The sequence below is a fragment of the Crinia signifera genome, chromosome 5 (assembly GCF_055691185.1).
Source record: "Crinia signifera chromosome 5, ASM5569118v1, whole genome shotgun sequence".
NCBI classification, from domain to species: Eukaryota; Metazoa; Chordata; class Amphibia; order Anura; family Myobatrachidae; genus Crinia; species Crinia signifera.
Genome location: NC_139221.1, coordinates 113,304,933 through 113,324,938, shown reverse-complemented (window position 1 = coordinate 113,324,938; position 20,006 = coordinate 113,304,933). Strand labels below are relative to the sequence as shown.

Below are 20,006 nucleotides of genomic sequence, written 5' to 3'. Positions count from 1 at the left end.
AGTGCAGGTGTAGGAGGTGGACACTGGCTACCTGAGAAAGGCTTCCTGGAGGTCTCTGCGGCGGTTCTTACCCCCTGCAGATGACCAGGTCTCCCTGTTCGTTTGGGAGACAGATTTCATGGCCGCATGCGGTCCCCCCCGGGGGCAGCTACAGGCGGTGGCGTCCGCAGGAGTGACGCGTGGGGCGGCGCGGGATAGCGTTGCCGCGTCACTGGCTTGCCCGTGTGCTGAGCACAGAGTGGGCGGACGTCGGCGGCAGCGTGTGGCAGCGTGCGCGGCGCCGGCGAGTGACGCATTTCCGCTGCGAGCGGAGGCGTACATTAGCCGGCGCCTGCAGCAGGACAAGGGGAGTCAGCGCGGGTGTCGCCACAGGATCTGAGGTCTCACAACTACCGGGTAAGGCGCCGGTGGCGCACGCTGCTACACAGTTTTTTCCTCAAGTATAGCGGACAGATGTCTTAATGTCTGGGAGCTTACTATTTCATTTTCTCCCTGTTAAATTGTCAGAGGGTTATTTCAGTGACTGTGCGCTGCTGCCATGGAGGAAGAGCGCAATATAAGGAAGTCAGGGTAAGCTATCAAGTGCTGTGTGTGTCCACCTATATTAGAGTTAGTTTGGCTAGCTTACTTAGTGAGTTGTTTTTGTTTTTTTAGGTCAGAGACCAGCAAGGATAAAGAAAGTAGATCTAAGCATAAGAAGCCACATTTGGATAAATGTGCAGCATGTGAAAAGGGGTTACCTCAAAAGCATGTCGGCATACTGTGTGACGGTTGTAAAACCCCCCAACTGCAGCCAGCTCAAATGGCAGGCTTGGTAGAGATGTTAACTGCTGCATTAGCTGAGAAGTTTGTGGCTAAAGCAGATGTGGAGAAAAAGTCATCCAAAAGAAAGCATATTATTGCTAGTGAGGACTCTGATGATTCAGTCCGGCAATCTACCAGTGCAGCTATGCCAGATTTTGATCTGGATCAAGGGGATGAGGAGCCTAGCCAGGATAAGGTGGAGGCTGAGGTTAACCCCGATATGATCGATAATCTGCTAAACTTGATATATAAATCATTAAATATCGATGATCCGCAAGAGGATCTCAGTCTACAGGAAATGCTGTTTAAAGACAAAAAGCGCAAAGGGAAAGTGTTTCCCCTGTCCAATACCCTGAAAGAAGTGATTTCAGAGGAGTGGAAACACCCAGATAGACGAGTGGTGACATCAAGCAGAGTCAGCAAGATGTACCCATTTGATAAACAACAGGTGGCCTCTTGGGAGGTACCACCGAAAGTGGACGCAGCAGTGGCGAGGTTGTCCAGAAAAACCACATTGCCTCTTGAAGAGGCCAATATTTTCAAAGACCCAATGGAAAGAAAGATTGAGTTGGGTCTTAGGAAACAACAGTTGGTGGCAGGCACCGCTTTAAAGCCAGCAGCGGCTATGGCCGTGACATCCAGAGTGCTGAGAGGATGGTGCCAGCAACTTGAAAGTGACATGCTGGATGGCCTCAAGAGATCTGAGTTGCTCAGAATGGTGCAGGATGTACAACTTGCGGTTGAATTCCTATGCGAAGCATCATTAGATTCTGTGTGCCTGGTGGCAAGGGCCGGAGCTACAGCGGCTGCCACTAGAAGAGCCCTCTGGCTAAAGCCCTGGGCGGCGGACGTACAGTCTAAGAATAGACTATTATCAATGCCTTTTCAAGGGGACTATCTTTTTGGAAAACAATTAGATGATTTAGTGTCCAAAATTTCAGGGGGAAAATCAGTGTGGTTACCCCAAGACAAGGCGGCTAAGAAGACACCGCCACCGAGGTTCAATAGATATCAGCAGGAGTTCAGAGAGTCACGGGCTTATAGGCCAGGAAGGCCATACAGAAGGGGATCTTGGGTTTCCAGGGCCAATTTTCGAGGCCAAGGGAACAAAGAGAGCAGGTTCGCCTCCAAAAAAGACCCCCAATGACGCCAACCCACAAAAAGTGGGAGCCAGGTTGCTGAAGTTCCAAAGCGCCTGGCAGGAATCCACATCGGACGAGTGGGTTCTAGAGGTAGTCCGTTCAGGCTACAAGATAGACTTTTTAAGGAAACCAGGCGACTTCCTGGTTCAGTCTCCCATTCCAGAGGATTTGGAAGAGAGGAGAGCGCTGTTATCCAGCTTGAAGGAAATGCTGGACCAAGAGGTAGTCAGCGTAGTGGCAAAACCGCAACAGTTTCAGGGATGGTTCTCCCGATTCTTTGTGGTGAGGAAGGCCACAGGAGGATTTCGGACAATTCTAGATTTACGCAGACTGAACAAATTCATAAGAATAAAGTCGTTCAGGATGGAGTCAATAAAATCAGTTATGCTGGATCCTCAATCAAAACGACTTCATGTCCTCAATAGACCTCAAGGACGCCTATCTTCACGTCCCGATCTTCGAAGGGCATCGGAAGTTTCTGAGGTTCAGGGTACAAGGGGTCACCTATCAGTTCAATGCGCTTCCCTTCGGACTGGCAACGTCGCCCAGAACGTTTACCAAAGTGTTGGTGGTCATAATAGCGTGGCTAAGAAGAAAGGGGATAAGGTTGTACCCTTATCTGGACGACATCCTGATTGTGGCAGAATCAGAGGACCTTCTAATACAACACACGGCGGAAGTGGTAAACTGCCTAAAATACCATGGGTGGCTCATAAACGAGAAAAAAAGTCATCTCGCCCCGACTCAGAAAATTCAGTATTTGGGAGTAATCTTAAATACTCGAGACATGAAGGTATCTCTGACAGAAGTCAGGAGAAACAAGCTATTGAAAAAAGTAGAATGGATGAGAAAGAGGTCAGTGGTCTCATCTCGGGACTGCATGGAGACCTTGGGGCTCATGTCAGCAGCCCTAGAAACAATACCATGGTCCCGGTTTCACATGCGAAAGCTACAGGCTTGCTTCCTGTTACAATGGGAAAAAGACACCAAGGAATTGAGCCAGCGGATAACACTGTCAAAGGCCGCCAAGAAAGATTTGGATTGGTGGTCCGATACGGAACGTCTAGTACAAGGAATAAGCTTCGCCACCAGAGAGCAGGTGGTGATCACGACAGATGCCAGCCAGTATGGCTGGGGGGCAACCTGTGCCAGCCAGATAGCTCAAGGCCACTGGTCGAGAGAATGGCAAGCATCCCACTCCAACCTGAGAGAGATGGAGGCGGTGTATCGGGCATGCGCTCACTTTCAGGATCAAGCGCAGGACAGAGAGATGGTTGTAAGATCGGACAATCAGGCGGTGGTGTCCTATATAAATCACCAAGGGGGCACGAAAAGCAGGGCACTATTAGAACAGCTCTCCAAAATCGTCGAGTGGGCAGAAACCAGGGTGGTAGGCATCTCGGCAGTATTTCTTGCAGGCAAGGACAATGTGATAGCAGACCGGCTGAGCAGAGAGAAATGCTTGCCAGGCGAGTGGGCCCTCAACAGCACAATCTTCAACAGTTTAGTGAAAAAGTGGGGCAGGCCACAAGTAGATTTGATGGCAACAAAAGTGAACAGGAAAGTACCAGTCTACTTTTCAAGATTCCGGGAGCCCCAGGCCGCTCAAGTCGACGCCCTGACGGCAGTCTGGGACATGGACACGGCATATGTCTTTCCTCCAATACCGGTAATCCCAAGACTGCTAAAGAAAATTCAAAGGGAGAATGTACAAGTCATAACGATTCTTCCTTACTGGCCCAGGAGGCCATGGTTCAGCACGGTGTGCAGACTGGCAGTAGACGGCCCATGGAAATTGCCAGCAATTCCAGACTTGCTATCGCAGGGACAAGTAACGAGGGCACAACCCCCGTCTTGGAACCTGACGGCCTGGTTACTGAGACCAAGGCATTAGAGGCAAAAGGATTTGACAAGGAGGTTATCGGGACGCTACTTCAAGCCAGAAAAAGTTCCACAATGAAGACATACTATCGAATGTGGAAGAGGTACATGTACTGGGCAAGAAACGAGCAGAAAGACCCAAAGTTAGTGGCGACAATATTGAGCTTCCTACAGAAAGGCCTACAGATGGGCCTCTCAGCTAGTACCCTGAAGGTGCAAATATCAGCACTAGCCTCTATGCTAGACTGGGACGTGGCAAACAACAGGGATGTGCGCCGGTTCATGCAAGCGGTGAAAAGACTGAAACTAAGGGTCAGAAATCCGTTGCCACCGTGGGATTTAAACCTGGTACTGGGTGTTCTCATGGGGGACCCTTTCGAACCAATACACGAAATACCACTCAAATTGCTATCTTGGAAAGTGCTATTTCTGGTGGCCATAACTTCAGCCCGCAGGGTCTCAGAGTTGCAGGCACTATGGATAGATGAACCTTATCTCAATTTCTATGAAGATAAAGTAACTCTAAGAACAAATCCACAGTTTGTGCCGAAAGTCGCATCAGAATTCCATGTAAATCAGGAAATTGTGCTCCCATCCTTTTGTTCCAACCCGTCGAACAGCAAGGAGGAGCGTCTTCATATGTTGGACGTTGTCAGGGCCCTGACAGTGTACAAACAGAGGTCAGCAGAAGTGCGGCAAGCAAGAAATCTGTTTATACTGATGGAAGGGCACAGAAAAGGTCAGGCGGCGTCCAAACAAACGCTATCAAGGTGGATCAGGGAATGCATCTTAAAAGCGTATCAAATAAGAGGCGCGGTACCGCCTGAAGGACTTAAAGCTCACTCCACAAGGTCGGTCGCCTCATCCTGGGCGGAGAAAGAATCCGCTTCAGTTTTAGAACTATGCAAAGTGGCAGGGTGGTCGTCGGTGCATACCTTCACAAGGCATTACAGAGTCGATGTGATGTCATCATCAGATGCCAAGTTTGGGAGAAGAATCCTGAGCGCGGCAGTCTTGTGAAGAAGTAGAAGAAAAATTATTATTATTTGATTATTATAGCCGAAGTAGGCTCATGTTTCAGTTACGTGAGTATTAACCCCCCCTATGTTGGCATACTGCTTGGGTATGACCCATGAGTGAGGGCTGCCATGGGGGAGGTAGAGGAAACACCAAGTTATTACCTGGTAATGGGTTTTCCTCTACTCCACCATGGCAGCATATATTCCCGACCCTCACTGGTTGTTATTTATGTGGTGTGTACTAACCTGTTATGTTTTTTAGCTGGAGAATTTAAAGACACAGGAGGAAGGAGGAGGAGCCCTTTTATGGGGGCTGGGACTGGTGTCTTTCTTTCCTTTCCAAATGCACTACCCAGAAGGGAGAAACCCATGAGTGAGGGCTGCCATGGTGGAGTAGAGGAAAACCCATTACCAGGTAATAACTTGGTGTTTTCATTCATGCCAATGGTGGTCACTGGGACAGTGGGGTGTGGGTGGAGCTTCAGCTACAGGCACCAAGTAGAATAGAGTTCTTCAAGTGCATCCCAGGCTCCTCCTCCTCCACGCCCCTACAGGCTTCAGTTGTTTCTTGGTGCCTCAAGGCACAGGTACCATGGGACAGGGCTCCGTGCCCTGTCTGATATCTTCATTTATTTTATTTTTTTTCTCTTTTTACACGGAGACACCCCTGTGGCTGGCAGCGGCGCGCTGACTTCCATAGCCATACCCGCCGCTCTCCTCATGACACGGAGGACGCCGCGCTCCACCACAGGTAAGCGGGCCCTCCATGTGAGGTGACGCGCGCACCAGGTTCAGGTGCGCACCGCTAGCGGTCGAGTCACCGGGCGGGGTGCAGCCCGGGTGACCCTGGCAGTGGCACCCAGTCTTTTCTGCGCGGCCACTAGACCACCAGGGAGCCGTACTGTGGAACGCCATTTGGGTTAATGGCGCAGGGCACTGATGGTTCCAGGGGAGGCGGGACCTTGATCCACAGCTCCCCGCCTCCACGCTCAGAGCGGCATAACGCTGGTTTCCCGCCTGAGCTTAGCTTCCCCACGCCCCAGCAGCGTACTGAAGACGCCATTACGCGGGACTACACGGTGGGAGAAGTGCACCAGAATCCCTGCTCCTCTACACGCTACACGAACAGGTTTTTCAGCAGCCCTCTGTACCTCAGTATTTACCTGAGAGTCAGAGAGTATAGTGTCTTTTTCCTACTGTCATCCATCTGTATACCTTTATAGTTTCAGAGGGTGTTACTGTCCACTGTATTATTGTTACTCAGTGCACACAGGGCCTGTCTGTGTTAACATGTCACAGAAAAACCCCAAAGCAAAGCCAGCTAGGGATTCACCTAAACTGCATGCTTATACATGCGCTAACTGTAAGGAGAATTATTCCTCCATACAGGAGCAAGCTGGTTTGTGTGAACGCTGTTCTGCACAGGACTCCCTGGGGGGCCCCTCAGTCCCAACACATGGGGAACCCAGTTGGGCTTCCACTCTCTCAGCAGCCATGAAGGAGTTAGCAACTCAGTTAGCTGCAAACAGAGAGTCTGCTGCGCAGCCATTGCCAGCTCAGCCTGCTGTTGCTGCATCAGAGCCATCCTGGGTACAGGGTTTATCCTCCTCTGTTCAGGATTTAGTCCAGGTGTCTGCTTCTCTGCAGTCTGCATTGAGGGCTCCACCTAAACGCAAAGCACAGGCCCCTTTAGCTTCTAATCAATCAGATGCTGGGGATGACTTGGACGACCAGGTGCGGGTCGACACAGACGATGATCCTGACATAGATGATGTCGACATAGATGAACCTGACAAGGAGGAAAGGATGACCCAGTCCAGAGTAGACTCCTTAGTTAAGGCTGTTAGGATGTCTCTCAATATACAGGACACCCAGGCCACAACACCTGACACACTTCTTTTTAAGAAGAAAAAGGAGGAGTTGGCTCTTTTTCCCTCAAATTCAGACTTAAATGAGGTTTTATCTGAGGCGTGGCAACACCCTAACAAAAAGTTTTTAGTGTCCAAACGCCTGATTTCCTTCTTTCCGTTCGCGCCAGCGGACCGTAAGAAATGGGAGGAGCCTCCACAGGTTGATGCTCACGTGGCCCGCCTAGTTAAGGCTATTACCCTTCCCATTCCTACAGTGGCCTCTCTTAAGGATCCTACTGATAGGAAGATTGAGCACTGCCTAAAGTCTGTGTTTTCCAATGCTGGCGTGTCAGCAAGACCGGCTATGGCTTCAGCCTGGGTGGCAAAGGCAATTGCAGCTTGGGCTGACTCCCTACAGGAGCAGATATCCTCAGGTACACGTCGCTCTGAATTGTTATCAACGGTGGACCTCATTAGGGAAGGGGCCACATACCTGGAAGAGGCAGCGATAGATGCAGCGGCCCTCTCCTCAAAAATTTCTGCCTCTTCAATTGCTGCCCGGCGTGCACTGTGGCTGCGCACTTGGAACGCAGATTCTGATTCCAAAAAGGCATTAGAGGCCCTTCCATTTTCAGGGGAGGTACTGTTCGGCTCTGAGCTGGACAAGATTGTAGCCACCATTGCAACGTCCAAAACAGCTTTTCTGCCTTCGGCACCAGCTAGGCCTAGATCTCAGTCCTTTCGGACCTTCCGTCCACAGGGGAGACCCAGGGGTCAGCCTTCATCAAGGGCGCAGCCCGCCACAAGGCGTCCATCCGCTCCCAAGACCAAACAGTCCTGGGCGGGTCGCCGTCAGGCCCCAAAACAGGCCGACAAGCCCTCAGCATGAGGATCAGGCGGCCCACCAACCACATCAGGTGGGCGGTCGCCTGTTGTCATTTGCCGGGGTTTGGCAGGCCACTACCACCGACAGGTGGGTAAACACCATAGTGGCCCAGGGTTACTCCCTCTCTTTTCAGGGGCGTCCGCCATCTTGGTTTTTCACAACAAGCATGCCCCGGGAGAAGGACAGAGCGGCTGCTCTGACCAGCTCCATTCACTCCCTGCTGGCAGCAGGGGTCATAGTGCCTGTCCCACTTTCTCAGCGAGGAGCAGGTTTCTACTCAAGCCTGTTCCTGGTGACAAAGCCGGATGGGTCATTCCGACCCATCCTCAACTTGAAGTGCCTGAACAAACACCTTTGCATTCCCAAGTTCAGGATGGAGTCCCTCAGGTCTATCCTGCAAGCTCTGGAGCCGGGGGACTTCATGGCATCCCTGGACATCCAGGGTGCCTACCTCCATGTGCCAATTCGGTCGGACAGCCAGTGCTACCTCAGGTTTGCGGTCAAGAGCAATCACTACCAGTTTATAGCCCTCCCCTTCGGGCTGTCGACCGCGCCACGAATCTTTACAAAGATTATGGCCACCATGGCAGCGGCCCTGAGGGCCTAGGGCGTTCGTCTACTACCATATCTGGACGACCTCTTGATACTAGCTCAATCCGCACAGACACTCCAGGGGCATCTGGAGCTAACGGTTTCCCTCCTGCAGACCCACGGCTGGCTCATAAATTGGAAAAAGTCCTCAACAACCCCATCACAGCGGATGGTGCATCTCGGAGCCGTGATAGACACAAAAACCCTCAGGGTTTACCTGCCGGAGGACAAGTGGATACTCCTCAGAGACCTCCTCAAGCTCTTCCTGAAGCGGCACAGAGTCTCGGTGCACTTGTGCATGAAAGTCCTAGGCAAGATGGTCTCTTGTTACGACATGGCGGAATTTGCGCAGTTCCATTCCAGGCCACTGCAGAGGGAAATGCTGCGTCACTGGAACCGTTCCCAGCCAAGCCTAAATTCACAGACCTTTGTTCTGTCCAGGCAGACACGTCTGTCGCACACATGGTGGCTCAGTCCTCTAAACCTTCAAAAAGGGCGCCAGTTTATCATCCCTCAGTGGGTGATGTTAACGACGGACGCCAGCCTCCGAGGGTGGGGAGCTGTTCTGGCAGAACACTCCTTCCAAGGCCGTTGGTCAAGGGAGGAGGCGCTGCTCCCAATAAACATACTGGAGCTAAGAGCCATCCTGCTAGCCCTCAAGTCGGCAGGCCCTCTGATTCACTCCAAACTGGTGAAAATACAATCGAACAATGCCACTGCGGTGGCATACGTCAACCACCAGGGGGGGACCAGGAGCCTAGCTGCCATGAGGGAGGTAACATCCATTCTGCAGTGGGCAGAACATCACCTGTTAGCTTTGTCAGCGGTACACATCCCAGGGGTTCAGAACTGGGAGGCCGACTTTCTGAGCCGCCAGGAGGTACAGTCAGGCGAATGGGGGCTCCACGAGGATGTGTTCCAGGAACTAGTCAACAAATGGGGACTCCCGCAAATAGACCTAATGGCCTCAAGCGTCAACAAAAAGGTACCCCGCTACGGGGCTCGCTCAAGGGACCCACAGGCATATCTGGTGGATGCCCTGTCGGCTCCATGGCCATTCTCCCTGGTCTACATCTTTCCTCCAGTGGCACTGCTTCCCAGAGTCCTCAGGCGCCTCAAACAAGAAGGGACCACAGCAATCCTTCTAGCCCCAGACTGGCCCCGCAGAGCCTGGTACTCAGACCTTCGGGAGATGTCTCTGCAGCCACCTTGGAGGCTGCCAGCTCGTCCGGACTTGCTAGTACAAGGACCATGCCTTCATCCGAATCTAGGCAGGCTAGCTTTGACGGCGTGGCTCTTGAAACGGAAGTTTTAAGAGAGAAGGGTTTTTCTTTACCGGTCATAAAAACCATGATAGCAGCAACGAAACCGGCTTCTTCCCGGATCTACTATAGAATCTGGAATGCCTTTTTCACCTGGTGTGCAAAGAAGAACCTTCCGCCTAGGGAGTTTAGACTTTCCAGGATCCTGGCCTTCTTGCAGGCGGGCCTGGATTTGGGCCTTAGGTTGTCCTCCTTAAAGGTCCAAGTTTCCGCTCTCTCTATTTTGTTTCAGCGGAAATTAACAAAGAGGATGGCTATACAGACCTTTTTACAAGGCGTCCTTCACATACAGCCTCCCTTTGTACCCCCAATCCAGCCTTGGGACCTCACAGTGGTACTCTCAGCACTGCAAAAACCACCGTTTGAGCCTCTAGAATCTGCAGAGCTCAGGTGGCGAACATGGAAAACGGTGTTCCTTCTGGCTATTTCTTCAGCCAGAAGAGTTTCGGACCTGTCAGCATTATCCAGTGCATCTCCGTATCTGGTGTTCCACCCGGACAGGGCAGTCTTAAGAACAAAAAAGGAGTTCCTGCCCAAAGTTATTTCCAGTTTTCACATAAACCAGGATATTGTTGTTCCTGCCTTCTCCCAGTTGGAGGACTCCCCAGAGTTACGCTCTTTGGATGTTACAAGAGCTTTAAAGGTTTACGTTAATAGAACTCAATCCTTACGCAAGACAGAGGCCCTGTTCGTGCTCTATGATGCAAACGAGAGGTTGGCCGGCAACGAAGCAGACATTGGCTCGATGGTTGCGGCTAACTATAAAACAGGCTTATGTATCTTCTAACAAGCCAGTTCCATCCTCTATCAGAGCCCACTCCACGCGTTCGGTAGCAGCCTCTTGGGCGGCTCATCAGGGAGCCTCAGCCGAACAGTTGTGTCGCGCGGCCACTTGGTCCTCTCCACACACCTTTTTAAAATTTTACCATTTTGACACGTTCGCCAGGGCAGATTCTGCTTTTGGGCAACGCGTCATCAGTGCAGCTCAGGTGCGTTCCCTCCTGTAAAAGGGACAGCTTTGGGACGTCCCACTGTCCCAGTGACCACCATTGGCATGAATGAAAAAAGGGGATTTTGGTCCTACCTGTAAAATCCTTTTTTCTGAATCCATGGTGGACACTGGGCGCCCGCCCTCGCACACTGATCTACAGTAATGGGGGTCGGCTTACACCTTCCTGAAACTTATTCTTCCTTCGGGTTGCTGGTTTCTTTCCTATTTCTCTTCCTTTTCCTGTACCTTGCGGGTAAGCTGTTGAACAAACTGAAGCCTGTAGGGGCGTGGAGGAGGAGGAGCCTGGGCTGCACTTGAAGAACTCTATTCTACTTGGTGCCTGTAGCTGAAGCTCCACCCACACCCCAGTGTCCACCATGGATTCAGAAAAAAGGATTTTACAGTTAGGACCAAAATCCCCTTTTATTTTCCCACCACGCCCTAGTGGATGGTAGGGCATGAAATACCACCTGTCGGCACGTGTCAGCTCCAAAAAACTGTGAAAACCCCCATGTCGATCTTTGACTGGCGACCTTGCCCATGTCGACCTAATGACCTGTAGACCTAGACCCATGTCGACCTTGCTGCCTGTTGACCTAGTGGTGTCGACTCAATGCTTGTTGACCTAGTTGCTTTAGACCCAATGACCGTATCCCGTCAAATGCATACAGTATATAAGATGTAGTTAATACATTTATGTAGTTGTTTTCCTTTATCTTTCATACTTTGTTGGCTTTGCTTTATATGGCCTCCATATCCAGCATAGTGGACTGTTGCGGTTCTTTGAAAATGTATGTATTTCTTTAACCAGATAAGATACAGGAGATCTACAAGACCTTTATTCAGGAATCTGGAATCCAATTCACAGAAGAGGAGGAAAAGGTTTTACATTTCCATCTCAGCAACCTGGAATATGCTTGTGGAAGCGATCTACACAATGCAAGTTCAATTTTGTTATTCAAAGAACAATGGTAGAAAGACTTTTTTTATTAAGGTGCCCACACACTAGAACAATTTTTTTTTTTTGCAGTTTTTTTTTTTTTTACTGTGAATTGGCTGATCTTGATTGGATGCGCGCTCCTGCGAATTTTATGCTAAATCTTCTGATCTTACATGCTGCATGAAAGATCACAAGATTTACCAAAAGATCAAAATGAATGCATATCGGATCTAAAGATAAATCTTTGGTAAAGATTATAAAGCCACCATGCTCACATCTTAAGATCGCAGATCTTTCTAGTGTGTGGGCACCTTTTAGACTCATCTATTAGCTAACATCAGCGTTTAATGGATCAAGTATATTGGAGATATGCTATGTAACGTATTAGTGGCAACAATTGGCCAGACTTCCATGATTTGCCTCTGTCATGTGCCAGTTTTGAATATTTGTTTTTACTAAGAAGTTAATAAAATAGTCTTTTAAATTTACATTTTATTTTCATTTAATAGATGTTTTTTATTCCTAGGTATCTGCCCGTTCATGGGACCACAATGAATTCTTTGCTCAGTTTGCAGGGGATCACACAATGTTGACAGCTGGATACTCAACAATTATTGACAAATTGGCAGAAGGACTTGATATTCGACTCAAGTCACCTGTAAGTTTGAGTTAAGGTTCCTGGGTCCATAGTTATGAATGTATGTATGTAGAAGACCATTTTTTTAATTTACATCGGAGGTTATGTTATGGCAGACCAGGCATTGCCATGGAGCAGTAACTGTGTGTTCTGCTATTTGTCATTCAGTAGATGACTCCTAGCACACATTGGTGGATGATGACGACCATTCATCAGAGTGTGGGGCGGTCCCTATATGCATTGCTGATTGGTCATTGGAAGGAACTATAGAACAGTTCATAGTGGATCAGTGTATAGGGACCAACCTTCTGGCTATGGCAGCATAGCAGTACAGCCAATTTTTATCTTCAGCGTTCTAAGGAAACTGTGCCATAGGTCTGCATGGTAAAGCCACTAGTGATTAGTAATATCTGCATTATAACGCCATCAGTAACTAGCAGAATATATCTACATTATAAAGACACCAGATACTATTGATCTGCAAGACTCCTTTATTCATAAAATGTAGAAAACTTTTCATCTTTGTATTTTTTTTTTATGTTGTATTTGAATTGCTTCTGTAATGCAGCCTAACACCCCTCCTTGCCCGCAGCCTAACCCTAACTCACACCTGATACATATTTTCCGGGATGTTGACGGTCTGCATTCCGGTGTCTGTATTCTGACAGGTGTCGGGATTCCGGCTCCTGTCTTCAGTCTGCCGGCATCCTGAGTGCCGGGAGGTTCACTACATCCCTTCTCAAATGCCTTCAAAGGTTGGATGGAATAAATTGGAGATAAATAGTCTTTAAAAAGTTATTTCTTAAAACAACATTTTAATTCCCTTTTCTATATCCAATATTGCAGTATGCCTGTCAAAATACAAAACAGATTATCAGGTCTATTTTAAACAATCCTAAAAAAAGAAGCGGTGGAGGGAAAGCCAGTTAAAATTGCCTTCCTGTGTTACAATAACTATTAAGTTTCGGTAAGGGCTATTAGTAGGAGACACAATGGGGGGAGATCAAGAGTCAAAACCAGCCAAATGCAAGACTTCCCAGAAGTGTGGTACTGATTGGACCGTCAGAACTATTATAAAAACTTTCATTTTGAACCACAGTTTTCAGATTTTTGGGCAGGTCATAGTACATGGTGCATCAGGGCTTGAGAAATGGGAAATTGAGTTCTTGTAGTTGGCAAATCCAACACAGCATATACAGTAGTAGGAGAAATGAAAGTCCTAATATGGCCTGTAGAGGTCCGAGAAATCCCATTTCCCAGACTCGCATATAGTTTGTATACATCAGTGGCTAAATGTCAGAGTAAGATAATGCAGCATAAACTGGCAAGTAAGTGAGTGCATCCTACCAAATAATAGACAAGCTTTAGTAAATGTACCTCTTAGTTGGAGACATTTCTTGAAAGTGATTCATAAGGAAAAAGTTGTTAATTATGCCCTTAAGAGAGAAATCTAATGGGACCTACACACATGCCGATATTAAAGCATTTTCTAAGCGAAGGCTTATTTGGGCAAAGTCGCTTAGAAAATGCACCTACATCAGTTTGTGTGTGTGTGGGCTATGCGTTGCTGGCCGAGATTGATGGTCAGTGACCATCAATCTCGCTGTTTGCCAGTATTCTCCATTGTACAAAGATATTGACTAAATGGTGCGCAATAAAGCCAAGGTGCAGCTATACACAAATTCACACAGTAGAAACACCATGAACTTCGAGAAGCTGTAGACCAATAGAAAAGATAGAGAATTTGAAAAGACAGCGCTCAAAGGTAACTATATTCCAAGGTGGATTAGACCTTTATTTAGGATTATACAAAACCAAATACAGCCTGATTGGGATAACAAGTTGGTAGATGGATTGTCATGTAATAATCCTGTTTATTCAGATCCTTCCTTTCTCCCCTATTGAATAAGCAGGGGATACAGAATAGAACACAACATAGTGCAGGTCAATAAAGTTTAAAAAGTTTTAATACATACAGCGCACTTGCAATAAAGTGACTTGTAAGAGCATATGACAAGTACTCTTTGGCAAGCAGCAGGCAAGAGAAGAGATGTTAAAGATAGTCCTCCAGTCTGGGTTCCCCGATCCGGAACAAGAACAAGGTTCACCATCACCACCGCAAGCCTTTCAGGATGAACGAGTCCAAGATAAAAGTATATGCATGCTTAACGCGTTTCGGAAAGTGTTCCTTCGTCAGAAGCGTGCTCACAATGTCCACATACTGGTGTGTATATATACTAATAGTTAAGTTGATACATCTGATGGGAGGCGCCGCTAATTATTATTATTATACAGCTGTACAGACAATTCAATCTGCAATGAACAACTTGAAGAAGTTTCAGAACGATTGAGTGTTAAAGGTTATTTCATAGACCTCCTCACTAAGGCAAAAGAGAGAATTGATCAAATTGAGCGACCTTCCCTTCTGAAAGCTAAATCTAAGCCTGTTAATAATAATGATACATTTAAATGGGCTTTTATTAGCAAATACAGTTCAGTACATAAAGATGTGGAAAAATCTTTTCGCAGTAAATGTTAAAGTTAAAGATAGGAAATTTGACCAATTTACTGTAAATGGACAATCTTTCCCAATAAAACAATTTATTACTTGTCATTCCCGCAATGTAATTTATGTTTTGCAATGTAGTTGCGGGTTTTCATATGTAGGAAAAACTTCCAGGCAATTGAAAACCCGCACAGCTGAACATATTGACAATATACGTAAGCAATTAAAAACACATACGGTATCCGAGCATTTCCGTAGTACATAATGCAAATTAATGCTATATTAAGAACTTTTTGTTCTCAAGAGCCATACTAATGATGTAGCCAAACGGCTTTCAAAGACAGAGATGCGATGGATACATCGCTTAGGCACAAACCCTTTCTTACAAACCCTTTCTTACATAGTGCTATACACTTTATTTCCCTTTTCTATAAATTCACGGTGTGGAAAATAATAGTATTAATCTCATGTTGTTAATCATTAATTTTATTTTTTTATCTTTCATCTTTTATGTGTCTTAGGAGAAATCTTATTGTACACAGCCTCCGATTTCCCTGTGAAGCACATTTATACACGTATAATTGTTTTTCTCTATACATATCATTATTTATCCTCTCTTCCGGATTAACTGGAACGCAAGCGGCACCAATAGCAACACAGTGGAACGCTTAACCGCCAGGTAATCAAGCGGTACGTTCAGTTCCGGTAAAAGATGAACAAGCGGTGACGTACTTCCGCTCGTTGGAACGCACCACCATATTTTTTCATAGTGAAGTCGGATGTTGTACGCGATTAGCGGTGCCTCCCATTAGCTGTATCAACTTAACTATTGGTATATATACACCAGTATGTGGACATTGTAAGCACGCTTCTGACGAAGGAACACTTTCCGAAACGCGTTAAGCGTGCATATGCTTTTATTTTAGACTCGTTCATCCTGAAAGGCTTGCGGTGGCGATGGTGAACCCTGGACTGTGGCTTCTTGTTCTGGATTGGGGAACCCAGACTGGAGGACTACCTTTAACATCTCTGCTCTTGCCTGCTGCTTGCCGAAGGAGTACTTGTCATATGCTCTTACAAGTCACTTTATTGCAAGTGCGCTGTATGTATTAACTTTTTAAACTTTATTGACCTGCACTATGTTGTGTTCTATTCTGTCTCCCCTGCTCATTTAATAGGGGAGAAAGGAAGGATCTGAATTAACAGGATTATTACATGACAATCCATCTACCAACTTGTGATCCCAATCAGGCTGTATTTGGTTTTGTATAATCCTATATAAAGTCTAATCCACCTTGGAATATAGTTACCTTTGAGCGCTGTCTTTTCAAATTCTCTATCTTTTCTATTGGTCTACAGCTTCTCGTAGTTCATGGTGTTTCTACCTTGTGAATTTGTGTATAGCTGCACCTTGGCTTTATTGCGCACCATTTAGTCAATATCTTTGTACAATGGAGAGTACTGACAAACAGCGAGATTGATGGTCACTGACCATCAATCTCGGCCAGCAACGTACATTGCTGTTGCTATAGCCCACACACACACAAACTGATGTAGGTGCATTTACTAAGCGACTTTGCCAAAATAAGCCGTCGCTTAGAAAATGCTTTAATATCGGCATGTGTGTAGGTCCCATTAGATTTCTCTCTTAAGGGCATAATTAACAACTTTTTCCTTATAAATCACTTCAAGAAATGTCTCCAACTAAGAGGTACATTTACTAAAGCTTGTCTATTATTTGGTAGGATGCACTCACTTACTTGCCTAGCCGACCTAGCATAGCTAGGAAACCCTACACACATCGTTATGTGTGTAGGACCCACTAGGCAATGACCAGCTAAAACCTGCAGCCAACCTTAATGAATGTGTCGTGGTCTTATTTTGTTGAATGTGTTTTGTGTCTAAAACATGCAATTGTACACAAAGTACATGGCATCCGCGCATTGAGGTCTGTGTGTACAATTCTTGAGAATATTTAGCATAAATTGAACCCATCTCATCTGCTGCAGGTCAGAAATGTTGACTACACTGGTCAAGAAATCTGTTTAAGAACAGCAGATGGGAAAACTTTCAACGCTCAAAAGGTAATGTTCTAACAATTTCACTATATAAAAAAAAAAAAAAAAGTGGAATGAAAAGGTTGCTTGAGATATAAAGACATAGATTATACATTTTAAATAATTAAAATAAGTGTATTGATCGGTTTATTTTCCATCCACTATTTATTTCATGTGCATTGTTTTTTATGTATGTAAAGCACCTGAGAGAGCTTGCTAAATAAATAAAACTTATTTGACTATATACATATTCATTAATAGCCAACTGTCATCTCAAATAGAAAGGTATTCTAGTGAAGTAATGTAAAAGCATTGGTTCCCGTGTGTCAGCAATAATCTGTCTCATGGTTCTCAAACTAGAAATATTCACTGTTCATAATAAAGTGAAGCGTCGGAAAGGAAAGTCGCATGTCACTCACTTATGTACCAATTTATTCTGCCTAATAACCATAGGTAAGTATATAACTAAATTATTGCTATAATGTATTCTTGCAGGTTTTGGTTACAGCACCCCTTGCCCTTCTTCAGAAAAACATTATTCAGTTTAATCCGCCACTACCTGAGAAAAAAGTGAAAGCGATAAACAGTTTGGGAGCTGGAATCATAGAGAAGGTACAGTACACTGCTTATCTGTGGCATCCCTTATATACACAGATTACAGGAGAACGGTACCCACTGTTGGTAATAGCACAGGATTGTATTGGCTGATCCCGGTCTAGAGCCTCCGCTATGTACATAATGCTTTGCTCATAATGCTTTATTTTGGAATATACTCTATTTGGTCTTATGTAATCTATATCTCTACATGTTTTATTTCCAGATTGCTTTGCAGTTTCCCTATAGATTTTGGGACAACAAGGTCCAAGGAGCAGATTTCTTTGGCCATATTCCTCCTGATCCCAGCAAACGTGGTCTGTTTGGGGTGTTCTATGATATGGATCCACAGGTATATGCCAGATATATGCAACCACACCTTTATAAACACGTAGCATGTGGATTGTTTGGTTTCTTTTTTAACATCGGACATTGGTTTTATCTTGTGCTTTTCATAACAGTATGTTTGCACTTGCTTTTGTATTGAATTCAGGGAAAAAACGCTATCTTGATGTCTGTTATCACTGGAGAGGCTGTGATTTCCATTAAGGATATGGAGGATAAGCAAGTAGTGAAGCAATGCATGGTGGTCCTCAGGGCGCTGTTTAAGGAACAGGTGAGCGCAATAATACATGTAGAGGAATTACTAAAAGTGCTCTGTATCTTCTCATTCAGAGCTTATTTAATGTACTACTGCTTAAATTTAATGGCAACGGGGGGAGTGCATCCCCAGGCTCTATAGCACACTGTGGGTAGGGTCCTGGTGATGTTCCTCTAGACTTCCAGACCCAGAGCAGGGCCCTACGAGCATGTGCGGTCCACTCTTGCACTGGCTGAGAAAATGCACCCACTTTACTTGTCTTTTACTGTAGTAAGGGTCATGGGGTGAGTTGTGACCTTTGGAGATGGGCAACCCTTATCACCGGACACCCATCACCTCCTGCCCCATATCGTATGCACACCCTGCAGATACATCAATGATGGAGGCTGCAATAAGTTCTGATTATTCTGAAATATCTTTATACAGTATGTATTCCTGAATCCTGGGGGAAAACATACAAACTGAAGGCAGATATCACCTTTTATAAGCCAAAATATATTTTGAAGTATGTAATAAAGAGCCTCCATCTGCACACATGTGAGTGCTGCCCTTCTTTCGATTGCGAATACAGTATAGATAAATCGAATATTAAAATGTGTAGGTGCCTTTACTTTTCCAATCAGCCCACAAGAATCAATGGGGCATATGTATTAAGACTTAACGAGATAAACGCGTGGGAGATAAAGAGTGATAAACAACCAGCCAATCCGCTCCGATGTTACAGGCTGTGTTTGAAAAAAATAAAAACAAAATAATATATGATGTAATAATCTATATCTCTACATGTTTTATTTCCAGATTGCTTTGCAGTTTCCCTATAGGATAAACATCCTTTGTAATGATAACAACCAAATCAGCTAGAAAAGTTATCGTTGTGCTGAAGGCACTAGGGTCATTTGCACCTTTTTGGGTAGTGTTTTTTTTTTTTTTTTTTTTTCATTTTAGTTTCTCCCTGGTGAACTACATATCTCAGAGTTGGCAGGCCACATATAGGGGGTTATTCTAAATCAATCGGTCCCATTTTAGTTTCTCCCTGGTGAACTACAGATCTCAGTGTTTGCAGGCCACATATAGGGGGTTATTCTAAATCAATCGGTCCCCTGTGCGTGCGCACAGGGGACCTATTGTTCGTGACTGTTCATAACTTTTTATAACTTTGGGCAAACCGGCACTTGTAGTACTGCAAGATCCAGTATGTCCATGTATCAAGCGGCACCATGGGGCTTGTGTAGCACAAAGAACGAATTAAATGAAAACACATAACAAATTAACATATAACAGCAATAAAATAAAATAAATTGTTACAATCCTACACACATCCTCTTTCTCTATTTTGGCTGAGGCAGCCATACATTTCACATGGAAAATCTACTCCTGCTTAGGAACAGTTTATTCCCTCCGGGCATGGTGATTTCCCTTACTAGTTTAACAGATTATTGTAGCTTTATTCCCATGATTATCAAATGATTTCCATTTTTCTTTTTCTCATTGGAGAGTTGCCCTATTGAATTGTGCATTGCCATTTCTCTCATACTGACTGCCTATAACACTATAATATGTATCACATAGCGGCATGTTAGCCTGTACATCCTTCTCCTTACAATATGTATTTTTCCCCTCACTTTTGCCTCATTACCCTATACCAAACTTCTTACTCTCTCACTCCTGTGTCCCAGTTTGTGCTCTTCTCCATGAACTATTAATCTCATCTGCATTCCCCTGCTACCCTCTCTTCCCTCCTCATATGCCACAAAAATACCATATTAATTTGCAGTAGTCTAGCACTTGTCCAAAACCTTTTTGTCTCAAACCTCCTAGTGCTCACAAAAACTTTGTGCTTTCCAATGGTGACCTCGCTTTCGCTGACTCTGCCAGGTCTGGTGTCCATCCAGGTGCTGATGTGGGATTCCTTCTTTCTTCCCTCTCATTCTCATCTTTTCTAATCTATGCCTCACATACCTGGATCATTTACCACCTCTCGTAATCTTTCTGCTCTTGTATCTCTGACTTAATTCACCATCTTCTATTCCCTTCTAAGCCGCACTCCCCTCTGCACATCTTCCCCTCTGACTTTGACTCCTTCTACACCTACAAATTAACATCCATCAGGCAGAAATTCTGTTTGTGCAAGGCCAATCCGCTTCTACTCCATTATAACCTCCACCTCCTACTGACCCCCTCTCGG

General features: G+C 45.8%; 1 protein-coding gene across 2 annotated transcripts in view; it reads left to right on the top strand.

The window, feature by feature from the left end:
• The window catches only part of KDM1B (lysine demethylase 1B), a 97,935-nt gene that overhangs the window by 46,036 nt on the left and 31,893 nt on the right, over positions 1-20,006 (top strand). For both annotated transcript variants that reach the window (XM_083187864.1, XM_083187865.1), the window contains exons 14-19: positions 11,298-11,425; positions 11,953-12,084; positions 16,579-16,653; positions 17,122-17,238; positions 17,447-17,572; positions 17,714-17,836. In XM_083187864.1, the coding sequence (XP_083043990.1) occupies positions 11,298-11,425; positions 11,953-12,084; positions 16,579-16,653; positions 17,122-17,238; positions 17,447-17,572; positions 17,714-17,836 (701 nt within the window). The remainder of the gene's footprint in view (positions 1-11,297; positions 11,426-11,952; positions 12,085-16,578; positions 16,654-17,121; positions 17,239-17,446; positions 17,573-17,713; positions 17,837-20,006) is intronic.